This window comes from Humulus lupulus, chromosome 9 (genome assembly GCF_963169125.1).
Source record: "Humulus lupulus chromosome 9, drHumLupu1.1, whole genome shotgun sequence".
Taxonomy (NCBI): Eukaryota; Viridiplantae; Streptophyta; class Magnoliopsida; order Rosales; family Cannabaceae; genus Humulus; species Humulus lupulus.
In genome coordinates, this window is record NC_084801.1 from 20,693,650 (window position 1) to 20,707,055 (window position 13,406).

At 30.7% G+C, this 13,406-nt stretch overlaps 2 protein-coding genes and 1 pseudogene across 2 annotated transcripts; all 3 read right to left on the reverse strand.

Moving 5' to 3' along the window:
• Positions 1–4,221: 4,221 nt before the first annotated feature.
• Positions 4,222–5,028, reverse strand: LOC133799489 (protein BZR1 homolog 4-like). The gene is made up of 2 exons (XM_062237504.1): positions 4,804–5,028; positions 4,222–4,692 (listed from the first exon to the last, which is right to left on the reverse strand). The coding sequence occupies exons 1-2, from the start codon at positions 5,026–5,028 to the stop codon at positions 4,222–4,224; spliced, it is 696 nt and encodes a 231-aa protein (XP_062093488.1).
• Positions 5,029–9,970: 4,942 nt separating this feature from the next.
• Positions 9,971–11,123, reverse strand: LOC133799490 (uncharacterized; annotated as a pseudogene).
• Positions 11,124–11,435: 312 nt separating this feature from the next.
• LOC133799491 (glutathione S-transferase T3-like) lies at positions 11,436–13,106 on the reverse strand. The gene is made up of 3 exons (XM_062237505.1): positions 12,984–13,106; positions 12,229–12,884; positions 11,436–11,460 (listed from the first exon to the last, which is right to left on the reverse strand). The coding sequence occupies exons 1-3, from the start codon at positions 13,104–13,106 to the stop codon at positions 11,436–11,438; spliced, it is 804 nt and encodes a 267-aa protein (XP_062093489.1).
• Between the last annotated feature and the right edge of the window lie 300 nt (positions 13,107–13,406).

Consider the following 13,406-nt stretch of genomic DNA (forward strand, 5'->3'; position numbering starts at 1 on the left):
TGGAGAAGATGATCACATTATGTTGGAGAGTCTAGTACAGCCGCAATAAAATTATCCATGACAACTATTGGCTCAATGATACACATGTGTACATGTGGGCGATGGACCTCCTCAGTCGTTACCAAGATGCCCAAGCCAAATCCAATGTTGTAGGTATGGAGGAGGAGATTTCGATACCCAAAGGGACTCACACTAGCCATGTGCAGGAGAGTACAATTATGATATATGTTGATGCAGGAGTAGATAATTGATGTTAGAGAATATATTTTATACTCAATGGAAACATGGAAAAACAAAAAATACAACTCTATACAAAAAATACAATAGACAAGATAATAATAATTAAAGAAATATTACAACTCAATTGCTCAAAATACAAGTAAATAGAAAGATGTAGAAAAAGAAGATTACAAAATCAAAACAATAATAATACAAGTAAATAACATCAACAAGATCAAAAGAATGAAAATAAAACCAATAAAAAAAAACAAACTCTCACACAACCAAAGTGTAGAGTAGTGGGGATCACCAACTTGAACAAAGTTCAAAACCTTTGTCCAAAAGCTTATTTCCCCATATTCTCTAAGCACTAAGGGATCTCTATGGGAAATAACTCTCTGGAATTATCAAGCATCTATGGTGTATTTTCCAGCCAAGTGTTTTGTGGATGGAAAATGATGTGTCTTACAAGTGAGCATTAGGCTCCTATTTATAGAGTTTGAGATACCCTTTGAATTTCAAATTCCACCAACTCTCATGGCTGTTACCAATGTTTAATTGGATGTTTATGAAATTAAAATGGAGATTTGGGAGTTATTTGAGATGTTAGAACCGTTCAATTTGGAAAAAATTGAAAAACCAAGTTGCCTGTCAGCCTCACTGGCCACGACCAGGATTATCAGTGGTCGCGGTCAGGGAATGACAGTGGTCGTGGCCACAACTTGTTTTCAGCACAAAAAAGGTCATTTTCCAAAACATTCCAAAACGTCTCAAATCATTTCCCACATGATTTTATAAGTTACAAACACCTATTAGGAGTTAAAAACGTGTCTCCAACAGCCATATTACATTATGGCCTTATGAAATCCAATCTCAAGTGTGTAACATACAATCTACACATTATTGGGTAATATTTGGGAGTTACAAATTTGTAACTGAATTTGTAACACTAAATATGTCACATTTGGGCACACACATGTGTCCAATTTTGTAACTCTCAATAATATGTTACAAGGTGTGACAAATCATATTTCATCACATTATTTAATTTAACATTATATTATATGAAATAATATAACAATTAATGTATGAAGATTGGGATAGTGAAAACATATTATTGCATCCTCGGCTTTACCCCTCTCCTCTACCATGGAACCCCATATTGCTAAGGCAACTGCTATAGCTCAGAGACTCGCCCTTTGTCTTAGGCTTGGGTACCACAAAGTTCAGCTCAGGACAAGATGCTTAAGAGTTTGCCAAGCAATTCACAATAACTAAGAGGTTATCTCAGAGTTTGGAATGGTTATTCAAGACATCATTGGGTTGGGAAGTAAGCTAAATTTTGTTTCTTTCAATCATTGTAATCGTGCTAATAATGATTAAGCTCATTCCTTGGCTCAATTGGCTCTCACTATGGAGATGTCCAGAGTTTGGTGGCATGGCTTACCTGTTTGCTTATGGCCTAATTTGTGATTGTACTATTGTATGAGTTATTTTCTTTTTTGCCTTAATGAAATAAGTCTTTCTACTAAAAAAAATAGCATATATCATTTTCTTTAAAGAAATATAAATTATAACTTATTAATATATAGATAAACCAATTAATTATAACTCATCCTCTCACTTAATTAAATATAAAGCAATTTTTCTCACCAATATTTTTTCCTTATCTATTCTTTATTGAGAAATTAGAAAAAGTAAGCTTAGATTGTTACTGTTAGACATAATGTTTAAATTTTATGCTTTCTGTTATACCCAAAAATTGGAGATCAATGACGTGGCAATAGATGTGACAAATGGCAGTACATGGTCCGTAAAAGACACATTAAATAGTCAATAAATACATTGACTCCTCAGAGTTGTGATAAAGTGACCCGGTAGACTGACGAAGAATTTGGACTGCTTGAAAGATGTCATAACCAAGCCAAGTGCACCTTGGTCCGAGGAAAGCTAAGGAAAGTACATCCTAGGAGGCTAAGGAGAATGCATCCTAGGAGAGCTAAGGAGAGTGCATCCTAGGAGAGCTAAGGAGAGTGCATCCGAGGAGAACTCAAGAGAGTGGTCCTAGGAGACCCCAAGAGAGTGGTCCTAGGAGACCCCAAGGATGTGGTCCGAAGAGAGACCAAGGGACCTTGGACCGAGGAGAAGTCCAAGGAGATTGCCTCGGACCTATCCGAGGTGAGATAGCAAGAGGAGGTTGCCTCGGACCTATCCGAGGTGAGATGCCAAGGAGATTGCCTCGGACCACCTTGGTCCGAGGAGAGCCATGCATGCATAACCTTGAGCCAAGGAAAGCCTAGAGGAGTATATCTAACCAATACTTGCATGTCCTACCACCATGCACGTCCGACCAACAAGTGTATGTCATACCACCATGCACATGTCCGACCAGCACTTGCATGGGTGGTCAGTAGGAGGTGGATCAACTAGCTAGAGGAGACTAAGTCAAGATTCCCAGAAACAATTTCAACAAGATATGCGGGAATCTCTCATTCTTCCCACAAATGGGGGGTTTGTTACATTTTGAATTTTGAATGTTTCTTTGTAATTTAAATGTAATAAATATAATAAAATATCCCGGTTCTAGGGGATACCGTATGTATGACCCTAAGCCTATAAATAGAGGGCTTATGGGAACTGCTTCTTCTTTCTAGAGAGAGAAATTTGGGTCTGAGTATTATAGAGAGAGAAAGTGCCGGCATTTAAGAGAATTCTTGTATTTTTGCAATCTGTACTGAAGAAATTCAGTTGGCTCAGTCCATCTGATCTTGAGTACAGATCTATAAATCACAACTCTAAGTGGATTAGGCTATTACCGACAATCGGGGCTGAACCACTATAAAATCTCTTGTGTTATTTACTTTCATTGATAAAAACGTCTGTGTTATTTAAATTCTCTTGAAGGTTTGTCGTATTTGACATTCTCACGTCGTTGGCTAAAAACACAGTCAACACTTTCATTTTAAAATATTTGGTTTTTATGCTTTTGATTTTTTTTTAAAACCAAAATATGTATATTTTTAGGCGTATGCAGTTATTAAATGTTGATGTTTGAAAAGAGTTTGAGAAAATTAATTTTAGGGCAATTAGATTTGTGAATTTAGGCTCTTGTTTTCTCAAATTTATATAATTACTAGATACAAATAATGTACAATACACATTTACTTAGTTTTATTTATCTAATTTATTAATTATTTTTATAAAAATTGTATCATTATCATATAAATTTCAAATAAATAAAAAATATTATATATCAAAGAATGACATAAATATATTAAATGAAAAATTAAAAAAATATATTATTTATGATTTTTTTAAAAATATATACTTTTTTTAATAAAAATAAGATTATATATTATATATTATTATAATATTAAAATTTATATTAATATAATTAATAAAATAAATTAGGATTATTATATTAATATTTTATAATATTTAAAATTTTATTAATATAATTATTAAATATCTAGTTTTGTATTATATATTATTATAATAATAATAATATTTTAGAATATTTTAATTTACAGTTAAATTTATATTAATATAATTATGATATATGTAGTCTTTATGTTAAATATTATTATAATAATAATATTTTATATATTTAAATTTATATTAATATAATTAATAAATATTTATTCTTAATAAAAGTTTATTCAATTAAATATTTAAAATATTTAATTAAATTTAACAAAATAAATTATTAAAATCAATAAATTCCTTTATTTACACACTTTTGTTTTAGATATTTGGTTGAATCTCTTATATATACTTGTGAATAATTTACAAATATATATATATTATTCATAAAGTAAAACATATATAAAATTGGATTAAGTCCACATTATGCTTTTACTGTATTTCTTTTAAATTTACTAGTGTTCTTGATTTTCTTAGCTATAGTTAATATTGACTATAGATTAATTTGTCAAATATATATATCCTAATAATCAATAATACAAAAGCTCATTTATATCTATATTTTTATATAGTCCTAAGCTAAGGTCGACGTAGAGGTGAACCCACGGGAGTGTTCTGGTTTGAAGCTCGACACTCCAGCAATGGATGCGAGTGGCTGTGTTGATGTTGCTGCTGAAACGCCGCCGTATCTCCGCCATGGAAGACACCGGTAGCCACAGCCGAGGGGAGTTCAACCCCGCCGGTGAATCTACCGTACATGCCGTAAAGAGCCATTGGAATATTATTATCGCCGCCTATGTCGACGGAGTACTGAATTGAATCGAGGCCGAGCGACGAAGAAGCTCCGCCGCCGCCAGCGCCGGAGGAGAAATTACAAAGCGCTCCCGGAGTTCCAGTTCCGGAAGAATCTCCGACGTGGAAACCGCCGCTCGGAGAAGCAGTCGCCGAACATTCTCCTCCGGCGCCGCCGACGGTGACGACGCTACTGGTCGGCGTCGTCGTTCCGCTTGTTCTCGCCGCTCCACATATCGGACAGCCATTGATCCCGACCTTTCGATTTAAAAAAATTAGAAAGAGGTGAAAAAAGAATAATGAAATTAATAGTGTTTGGTTGGCGAGAAAATGTGTGAGGGAATAGAAAAAAAAGAGTGAAATTACTACATTAGCGGCGCGGTAAGTAGTGCCGTCGGGCTCAACGATCCAACCGGCCTCCCTGGCGAGCTGACGGAGGACCTCGTTGATATCAGCGCGTGGAGAGAGTCGGTAACCGCCGTGCTTTCGTAAACCATGGAAGATCTTACCGGTGATAGCTCTTCTGTGCCTCTCTCTCATCTTCGTCTTCTCTTTCTCACTCTCGCTCCTCCCTCCTCCACCACTGGCCGCCATTTTCGATGACGCTGCTACACCACCCTTCATTGGTATAGGTCTCTCTCTCTCTCTCTCTCTCAGTAAAACTGTAGTACTCTGATCAAATCTTTATATTTATGTATATATATCAAAGCTGAAATAATCGTACGGATGGGAAAGGTGGGAATGGAGGGTTAAGATGGGTGAGGTGTATGTGAGTTTCAGTGGAGATGAGAGTAGAGGATTAAATTGAATGGTCTTTGTATTGCATGACCTGATAGAAGGTAAGAGTGAGAATTGCATGCTTTTTTTAGGAGGGTGGTGTACGGACGATGAGGGCCTCTAGCCATTTTCAATTTTGTATATTTATTTATAAATGTTGGCATCTCCGATGCAAACTACCCCAACATTACCAATAAAAATCTGTTGTCCCCTTTTCTGTGTCTCAATTCTGCCTCCACTAATTAAATATTAACACATCATTTAGTTTGACGCATCAATAACAGAGGTTTAACACTAAAAGAATTTGTAATTTTCCGTTACATAGCATTTGCCCTTTTCTTCTTCTTCCATTTTTATTTATGTAGTCTAGTCTGGTATATTACAATGATAAATCACTTTCATCTTCTTTTTTTTTTTTTTTTTATACATTTTTTGAATGACAAAATAGAGTCCAATCTCGTATTACAGCCATATATGTCATTTCATCTTATTTTTACATTTTCTTTGAGAAATAACTAAGATTGTAGTCTATACATGTTCTAGCAATGAATAAATTTGTAGAGAAACTTTATTTATTTTTCTGTTCTATATTAACCATTTGCCTTTTCTATCTTCTTCTGTTTATTTTTTGTATTTTATGAAAAAAAATAGAGTTTACTGGTAGAATATTAACATCGCCGCCTATTTTCATGGTGATAAAAAATTTATTTATCCTTGTTTTTTCTTTATATATAAAAACTAAAAAATATAACCGCGCTCCGCGCAGTTTTTGTAATTATTAAAACATATATATTTTAAAATATTTTTTGGGAGATTGTGGGGTGGTGATTCATTTTCACCATACTCGTACAACATGTTCTTTATATGGACACGTGAATACATCTTGACCATAATTTTTTATTTCATGATGGTGTTCACTGTTATTGTATAGCGAACCTCCTGTAGGTTTTTTAAAAATTCTGACAAATTAAAGTACTGAAAACAAAGTTTAAAAAGCTTGTTGTACATTTACTTTTATTTATTATTATTATACGATTTGCGTAGTTCTTTTTATAAAATGTCTAAATTATGTATAAGAAAATTTATATTTTGTGTAAGATTTATTTTGACCAATTACTTGTTTGAAGTCTTTATTTTTAAAAATTAACTTTTAGATCTCGTGTTTTGTCAAAAGAATAAAAATATTGGAATTGATAGATTAATTATTTGAACACGGTATTTTTTCTCATTACTCGTTTTGACCCTATATTTTTAAAAATGAACCTTTGGACCATGTATTTATTTAAAATGTTCAAACTTCTTATGAAAATTAAATAATATATTTATATAATTTTTGTTTTCGGTAAGGGTTCACACTATTTTGAACCTTGTATTTTAGTCGATCACCCATTAGAACTTTTATTTTTACAAATTAACTTGTAGACCTCAAGTTTTGTCAAAATATTAAAATAGAAATAGATAAATCGATTATTTGAACACTATATTTTGGCCGATTACTCATTTTGATTGTTTATTTTTAAAAATTAACCTGTGGATCATATATTTATTCAAAAGGTTAAAAATTATTTATAAAAAGTAAATTATATATATTATATAATTTATGTTTTCTATAAGGGTTCACACCATTTTGAACCTTGTATTTTAGTTGTTTACTCATTTTGACCATTAATTTTTTTTTTTTAAATTAACTTGTGGACCTTGTGTTTTGTCAAAAATTCAAAAATAGGAATGTAAAGATAGATTATTTGAACCACGTATAATTTGGTTGATTACCCGTTTGAATATTTTATTATTAAAAGTTAACATTTGGATACCGTGTTTTGTCAAAAAGTTAAAATATAAATAGATAGATTTTATTATTATTATTATATGTAGATATTTTTATCTATTATAATTTTTATTAAAATAAAAATGAGAAAAAAGAGAACAAACAAAATAGATAAAAAAAAATTCCTTAATAAATTAATAGCCATAAATTAAAAAAGTAATATAAAAAATGAGAAGAAAATATTGTTTACTTATATTTATAATTTAATTAAATAGTTGTTGTAATGAAATATCTAATCAAATTTATATTCAAAATATACATCTTTGAAATAAATCAAATTCAAATTAAATTATACATGTTGTTAATATATATTTTTGTAAAACTATTACATTTAAATTAAAAAAAACATAAATAATTTAAATAAACATTTATTATTTTTGTTGTTGTGCATTATTTTATTTTTAGTAATATTATTTTTAATTCATAATGTATTCCTTATTTCTAAAAAGAATTTTTCGTGTTTTACATCAACCTCCGCATCTTTTGTTGCTGCGGGAATGTCCACTAAAATTACAATCTATAAAATATATTATTTATTATAGTGAAAACAAATCACAAATCCAAATAATACCATTAGTAATATCTTATTTTCACAAGCTTAGTAAAATATCAAATAAGAGAAAAATACAATTATAAACATTGATGATTGATGATAATAATTATAATATTTTGTAAAACTATTCACTTTTGAATAAAAAACATAATTATAATATAATCAGAAAAATAGATATATAGAGAACCGAAAATTATTATGTAATTTTTAATTAATTTTTTTTAGTATTTTTTAATGATTAAGTAGTTAAGATATTTAAGCAAATTAAATTAATATGTATATATATATATTAATATTTTTAATTGTTAAGATATTTTAGAAAATAGAAAATGAATAAAAAAATTAGATTAAATGAGAAAATAAAAAAAGTACTTTGAATAAATTTTAGAGTCTTACATAATCCCCTCGAAACTCTCATTTCTATATAGATATATATAGATATAGATATAAAGATATAGATTTAACATTTACTGAATTACATAGCGAAAAGAAAAATTGAAAATTTGGTATGTGGGTTCTTTAAAATTCATACATACAGTGTAAATCGATATACTCAGAATTTACTTTCTTTAGTGAAAATAATAATAATTAGAATTTTAAATAAAAATGACATCATCAAGCGATTCAACACCCGATAATAAATTTTAATTCTCATTAATATTCAGGTATTATATGTTTTTACCAATATCAAGGTAATTCTCTTTCTAAGGAAGGGAACTGCTGTAAAAGCAACATATTATTTTGTAACGGCATACTTTTATGGGTTAAAACTGAAAAAATGAATTAAATATTAAAGAAAATAAAAAATTAGATACTTTAAATTGTAAAATGTTAATTATAAAATGATATAATAATATAATAAAATATAATTGTGATAACAGTTTAGTTAAACCATTTATGACCATTATTTATATATATATATTTGTTGAAGGGTTGAAGTACGTATATATGTATATATATTTTGTAAAAATATAGATTGTAAAAAATATAGGATGCCACCTCATCACTCTTAAACTCTTATTTATATATAGATATAGATATAAATATTTTGTAAAACTATTCATTTTGGAATAAAAAAACATAATTATAATATAATAAGAAAAATAGATATATAGACAATCGAAAATTATTACGTAATTTTTAATTAATTTTTTTTAGTATTTTTCAATAAATAAGTAGTTAAGATATTTAAACTAAATAAATTTTTAATCAAATTAATATGTATATATATTGATATTTTCAATTGTTAAGATATTATAGAAAATAGAAAATGAATAAAAAATTTAGATTAAATGAGAAAATAGAAGGAGTGATTTGAAGAGATTTTAGAGTGTGATATAATATATATTGATATTTTCAATTGTTAAGATATTTTAGAAAATAGATAATGAATAAAAAAAATTAGATTAAATGAGAAAATAGGAAGAGTGATTTGCAGAGATTTTAGAGTGTCACATAATATATATTGATATTTTCAATTGTTAAGATATTTTAGAAAATAGTTAATGAATAAAAAAATTAGATTAAATGAGAAAATAGAAAAAGTGATTTGAAGAGATTTTAAAGTGCCACATAATCTCCTTGAAGCTCTCAGTTATATATATATAGATGATAAAAAAAATAATTACAAAATTAAGAAAAAAAATAAGCACAAATATGGTAACAAAAAATAAATAGACAACATAAAGAAGGAAAATAACAATGGCTAATAAAATATACTTCATTCACGTAACTTAGTCTAGCTTCCTTTGTACTATTCCCATATCAATGTTTCTTCATTAAAAAATAATAATATAAAAATATATGTTTAAACTAGTGTTTGGATGATATTATTTTTGTCTGTAATATGAATTCATTGCAAGACCGAACTCTGTTTTTTCATTAAAAAATAATTAAAAATGAAAGAAGAAGAAGATAAAGGACAAATGGTTTGTAACGGAAAAGTTAACAATAGTTTTTAATCTTAGACATTTGTTAGTTAACGTGTCAAACTAAGTGATGTGTCAATATTTAATTAGTGGGACAGGATTGGGCCATAGAAACAAGGACAGCAGATTTTTATTCCAACATTGCCTAAAATCTCTAAATCAACTAAAAATTATAATTTTTTATTTTCTCTCTCATCTACATCACTTTTGGCAACATATTTCTTAAAAATACTCCAATGCAAGCTACCCTCAAAATTTCCAACCATGGTCCCCACATATTATTATTTAATATATCATTTTATAATTATAAATATTATCATACTAAATTTTTTAAATTCATATATTAATATAAATAAATAGTAATAAATGATATTTAAATTAGACTAAATTTAAAAAAAACTTATAAAATGACATAATCTTAATTAATCAATCTAACATAATAAAAAAAAACTAATTAAAATGATTTCCAAATTTTGACCATATGTGTTCCACCAAGTCTACTTGAAGATTGCGATAAATATTTCTATCACGAATTTCAGCATTTCTTTGCAGCATTGTTGGGAAGTCGGAAATAGGTCCATGCAATACTTCAACTGTTGGGGTGTTTGTAGGGCCGTCATCATATTAAAATCAACCAAACTCTCATATGCATCTCTTTCATCCTCGAAAATAATATTGTCCAATATGATACATGCATACATAATATCTTTGAGAACATCTCTTTGCCAAAAATGTGCTGGTCCTCGTACAATAGCAAAATGAGATTGAAGTACTCCAAATGCTCGCTCAACATCTTTACGTACCGCTTCTTGGCATTGAGCAAATAATTTTCTTTTCTCTCCTTGAGGTAGTGGGATAGTTTTAACAAATGTACCCCACTCTGGATAGATACCATCTGCTAGATAGTACCCCTTGTTGTATTGTGTGCCATTTATTGTAAACTCAACTCTTGGAGCTTGCCCTTGTAAGATTTCAGTGAATAATGGGGATTGATTTAACACGTTCAGATCATTATTGGATCCCGGAACACCAAAAAATGCATGCCATATCCAGAGATCTTGTGATGCAACTACTTCGAGCATGATTGTTGGCCTGCCATGATCACCTCGTGTGAATTGTCATTTCCATGCAACTGGGCAATTATTCCATTCCCAGTGCATACAATCAATGCTTCCCAACATGCCTGGAAAACCACGCACCTCCCCTATTTGAAGTAAGCGACGAATGTCCCCAGCATTGGGCCGTCTTAAATATTTAGTCCCAAAAATATCATTCACTCCTCGAACGAAATTGACTAGACATTCAATAGCAGTAGTTTCACCAATTCGAACATACTCATCAACATAATCGGCAGGCGCTCCATATGCCAACATTCGCATAGCAGCGGTGCACTTTTGTAATGGCGAAAGCCCCATTCTACCGACTGCATCAAACCTCGTATGGAAATACTCTGAATGATTTTCTAGAGCTTGCACTATGCGTAGGAATACATGTCTACGCATTCTAAATCTTCTTCGAAATTGATATTCTGTATACACCGGTTCATCAGAAAAGTAGTCATCGAACAAACGTTGGTGTCCTTCTACATGACCTCTATCAATGTGGGCTCTCTTTCTTCCTTGTCTTGTTGAGCTACCCCCATCCATGAGCGCTTTGAAATATTGATCATCATGATCGTCAGTACACTCTGCAATTATGATATTCTCTAGACTCATATTGTCGTATGGATTCGGAGAATTTGGCGAATCCATTGTTGAACATAGAGTATATGATATTTGGGAATGAAAGATGAATGAAAGAGTAAAATGAAGGATTGAATGGAGAGTTGAGTAAAAGCAATATTGAAATTTGGTATTTATAGACATGGTAGCCGTTTAAATATAGCCGTTAAAATATAGTCGTTTATATATAGCCGTTAAAATATAGCAGTTGAAATATAGCTGTTAAAATATAGCCGTTAAAATATAGCCGTTGAAATGTAGCCGTTGAAATGTAGCCGTTAAAATGTAGTCGTTAAAATATAGCCGTTAAAATGTAGCCGTTGAAATATAGCCGTTGAAATATAGCCGTTAAAATGTAGCCGTTAAAATGTAGCCGTTAAAATATAGCCGTTGAAATGTAGCCGTTAAAATATAGTCGTTAACATATAGCCGTTAAAATGTAGCCGTTGAAATATAGTCGTTAACATAAAGGATAATTTATTTAAATAAAATAAAATACATAATAATGCGGTTGATAAAAGGAATATTGAAATTTGGTATTTATAGACATGGTAGTCGTTTAAATATAGCGGTTAAAATATAGCCGTTTAAATATAGCCGTTAAAATATAGCCGTTGAAATATAGCCGTTGAAATATAGCCGTTAAAATGTAGCCGTTAAAATGTAGTCGTTAAAATATAGCCGTTGAAATGTAGCCGTTAAAATGTAGTCGTTAAAATATAGCCGTTAAAATATAGCCGTTGAAATATAGTCGTTGAAATATAGCCGTTGAAATATAGCCGTTGAAATATAGCCATTAAAATGTAGCCGTTGAAATGTAGCCGTTAAAATATAGCCGTTAACATATAGCCGTTAAAATGTAGCCGTTGAAATATAGTCGTTAACATAAAGGATAATTTATTTAAATAAAATAAATACATAATAATGCGGTTGATAAAAATACATAGCAATTACAACTTCAGGATATTATTCTTAATATAAGTACACAAGTTTTCATAATCTTTCTTTTGTTCATGAGTCATATGCGACGTGTCCATGATGAGATAATCCATGTATTTTGTCATCCTATTATCTTCTGCCTCTTTCTCCTTTATCGTCGCCTCTTTCTCCTTTATCGCCACCAATTTCTCCAATGCAGATGCCTTCCGTTCACTAATCTCTATAAATCTAGCATGTGTGTCTTTTTTTTCCTTCCCTTTTCTATTTGTTGCCTTTTGGCCAGTAGGGCGCACTTCACGTACTTCATCATCACTGATGTCTGCATTGGAAGAAGAAGTAAATGCCCCTGTATCTGACACCTTTGTTCTCTTACCACCTTTTGGTTGGTACATTGTATTCCATTTCAGCTCATCCTTTAGCAATCTCCAACAGTCCACAAGCAGAAAATTTGAGTTGTTATTTTCAGATTTGTACAATTGATGTGCATTCTCAAGAATTTGCTCATCAGACCAACCACTGTGATGTGCTAATTGAACTCGTTTATAACATCCATTGAATCGCGCCACCTTTTGATTCATCTTGTTCCAATGGTCTTTGCATTGCCTTCCAGTTCTTGCTTGCTCACCTTTTTGGTTGGTGTTGAAGTAATATGCGATTCGAGCCCAGAAATGTGTAGAAGTCTGGTCATTCCCCACAATGGCATCCTTAGATGTATTAAGTCATCCACTTATCAGAAGTATAGTGGCTTCCTTGCTCCATTTGACTTTACATTTATGCCTTGATTCATCTTCATTGTGTAGAACTATATTTTCCAACCCTTCAACACTATATTCAGGTTGGGTTTCAGAGACAGATGTCGATGATGTTTCACGATTCAAATCAATACTAGACTTTTCCATACTTGGCCTATAATTTCTTGAAACCATTTCGGGTTTGTGTAGGGAAGGCATATGAAATGCATATGGTAGTGAATTTGTTGGTGTGAAGAATGGAGCTTGTTGGGGTGTCTCAATAGAGCCAAAACTTTGGTAAGGGTAAGAGGACATGGGATAATTTTTAGAATTTGGAAAACTTTGGTTAAATTGATAATATTGAAAATTTGGATTTTGAGGACTAGTAGAAGGAGTATTTTGAAAATTTTGATTGAAATGAGAATATTGAAAATTTGGATTTTGGGGATTGGTATGTGGAGAAAATGATGAATTTTGAAAATTGGTATATGGAGA

What these genes read in the sequence shown, in the direction of transcription:
- LOC133799489 (XM_062237504.1), bottom strand. Translation starts at nt 5,028, where the DNA reads ATGGCGGCCAGTGGTGGAGGAGGGAGGAGCGAGAGTGAGAAAGAGAAG. An exon ending in CTACTTACCGCGCCGCTAAT is followed by an intron (nt 4,693 to 4,803) that starts GTAGTAATTTCA and finishes TTAAATCGAAAG; the next exon opens with GTCGGGATCAATGGCTGTCC.
- LOC133799491 (XM_062237505.1), bottom strand. Translation starts at nt 13,106, where the DNA reads ATGGTTTCAAGAAATTATAGGCCAAGTATGGAAAAGTCTAGTATTGAT. An exon ending in TTGAAGGGTTGGAAAATATA is followed by an intron (nt 12,885 to 12,983) that starts GTTCTACACAAT and finishes AATACATCTAAG; the next exon opens with GATGCCATTGTGGGGAATGA. An exon ending in AAGAAAGATTATGAAAACTT is followed by an intron (nt 11,461 to 12,228) that starts GTGTACTTATAT and finishes ATATTTTAACAG; the next exon opens with CTATATTTCAACTGCTATAT.